The sequence below is a fragment of the Octopus bimaculoides genome, chromosome 1, assembly GCF_001194135.2.
Source record: "Octopus bimaculoides isolate UCB-OBI-ISO-001 chromosome 1, ASM119413v2, whole genome shotgun sequence".
NCBI classification, from domain to species: domain Eukaryota; kingdom Metazoa; phylum Mollusca; class Cephalopoda; order Octopoda; family Octopodidae; genus Octopus; species Octopus bimaculoides.
The window spans coordinates 20,671,210-20,673,484 of NC_068981.1; the positions used below are offsets into that span (position 1 = coordinate 20,671,210).

General features: G+C 32.8%; 1 protein-coding gene across 2 annotated transcripts in view; it reads left to right on the top strand.

The window, feature by feature from the left end:
• LOC106882309 (ribonuclease P protein subunit p29) overlaps positions 1 to 2,275 on the top strand; it is a 14,344-nt gene that overhangs the window by 3,022 nt on the left and 9,047 nt on the right. For both annotated transcript variants that reach the window (XM_014932944.2, XM_014932952.2), the window contains exon 3: positions 845 to 906. In XM_014932944.2, coding sequence (XP_014788430.1) covers positions 845 to 906 — 62 coding nt within the window. The remainder of the gene's footprint in view (positions 1 to 844; positions 907 to 2,275) is intronic.

The following is a 2,275-nucleotide window of genomic DNA, read 5'->3' on the forward strand; positions in this document are numbered from 1 at the left end:
AAAAAAAAAAAACACACCGGACTCTATGGATCTTTTAATCAAAACTCTTAACTGCTCTTAATTTCAGTACAAAAAAAAAATCTCTTTCGTTTCTCTTTTTATCAGTTTCTCACCCTTCCTTCCATACGTATCCCACATGGGTTTTATTTACATGTGTTTTTATGTATATTTATATATATATATTTTATGAATTTTTTTTTTTAAATGTTCATGTATTGATATGTATTAGTATATGTATACACATTTTAAGTCGAATTTATAAATGTATGAGTATGATTGCCTAATTTGGGTTTATATCTTAATTCCTATATATCATCATCATCATCATCGTCATCATTTAACGTCCGCTTTCCATGCTAAGTTTAAGTATTAAAATACATTTATACATTCTTTGATAATAATAAGAAAATGTTTAAAACAGTTTAAAAGAGAGTATTCAACAAAAAGTGTTTAGTATTATATATCTCCTGGGTATACTACCAAACACTTTTTGTTGAATACTCTCTTTTAAACTGTTTTAAACATTTTCTTATTATTATCAAAGAATGTCTATATGTATTTTAATAATTTTGTGACAACCAGTACTTAACACAACAAAGCTTATACAAAGCTTTACATTTTACTTTTGACAATCTTTTTCTAAAAAAGTGAAACCGGTCAAGTGAATAAACATCTTTAAAGTTGCATTTTCAAACCTTCTTTCACACACACACACACACACACACATATATATAGAGAGAGAGATTTAGCACTGTATATATCTGGATATTGTCACATAATCTTGTATTACATATAACAGTTTTAAACCTCTATTTTTAAATTTCTGTTATTCCATGTGTTGCAGTTCAACCCTACTTACCTTTGTCCAAAGAAGTTCTTGTCAAAGAAACCGAACTCAACATTCTGGTAATTCCACACTAAATTTCACTCTTTTCTAAAACTGTTCTGAAATCTTTGTCGTCAGTCAAGAAACTGTTGATATTGGTTTTGTTTCATTTTATTGATGTGTATGAAATGAACTACAGAATTTTTTTTGTGACTTCTTTCCATCATGGGATGCCCCTTTTGCTTTTGTTAGTAACTTTGTCACTCCCACAAAAAGCACCCAGTACCCTGTGTTTGGTAATTCATCTGAACAGTGACAACACAGGGCTTGGGAGAGTTCTTTAGTCTTGCTGATGGCAAAGCTACCTCTAAAGTGCTGGTGCCAAAATAAGCCTAGTACACTGTAAAATGGTTGGTGTGAAGAATGGCATCCAGCCCTAGAATCTGTGCCGAAAATGTGACATTGGAGTAAGACGTAGTCCTGCAACTCATTCAATTGTGTTGAACCGTCTTACCTATGCCAATATGGATAGGGCTCAAATGATGATATAAATTGTTAAAATTTATGTAAAATATACTGGCAAATTGTCAGTCATTAAGTGTGAAGAAAAATGCCTTGTAGTATTGTCCCAACTCTTTGCATCTGAGAAATTGTAGTAGTGATGACTGTTATTTGTTCAGGAGAGAGATGTGTGATATTGTAACAATGATGATTGTTTATGTGAGAGTTGTGCAATATTGTAGCAGTGATGGCTATTTGAGAGAGATATTAGATATTCTAGCAGTGATGGATATTGTTAATCTATTTATCATTAATAATTTTTATCTAAAATTTGTCAATATTTTCATGGAAATAAGGCGGTGAGCTGGCAGAAATGTTAGCACACCGGGGAAAATACTTAGCAGTATTTCATCTGTCTTTATGTTCTGAGTTCAAATTCTGCCGAGGTCGACTTTGCCTTTCATCTTTTTGGAATCAATAAATTAAGTACCAGTTGCATACTAGGGTCAATCCAATCAACTGGCCCTCTCCCCCAAAATTTCAGGCCTTGTGCCTAGAGTAGAAAAGACTATTTTCATAGAAATAACACTGCAATTCAGTTCTAACAAAGTTGGGGTGTTTTGGCTTTATCTGATGTCTCTAACATTTATCGAAGTTAGCATACACCATTGTTTGTTCTGTCAAGGCATTGAAACAGATTTAACTCAATTTCTAATCCTGAATGGCCTAAATACTAGAATTATATCAATTACAACAAAGCATGAGAACAGGATATATATTGTATTGTTAACACTATAAGCTATTTTGTTGTATTCCTCCTTCAGTTTATTCAAGCACAGTCATGGCTGTAGAGTTAAGACATTTGCTTTGCAAGTACACGGTTTTGGGTTCGGTTCCACTGTGTAGCACTTTGGGCATGTCTTCTTCTATGACCCCAGGCCAACCAAT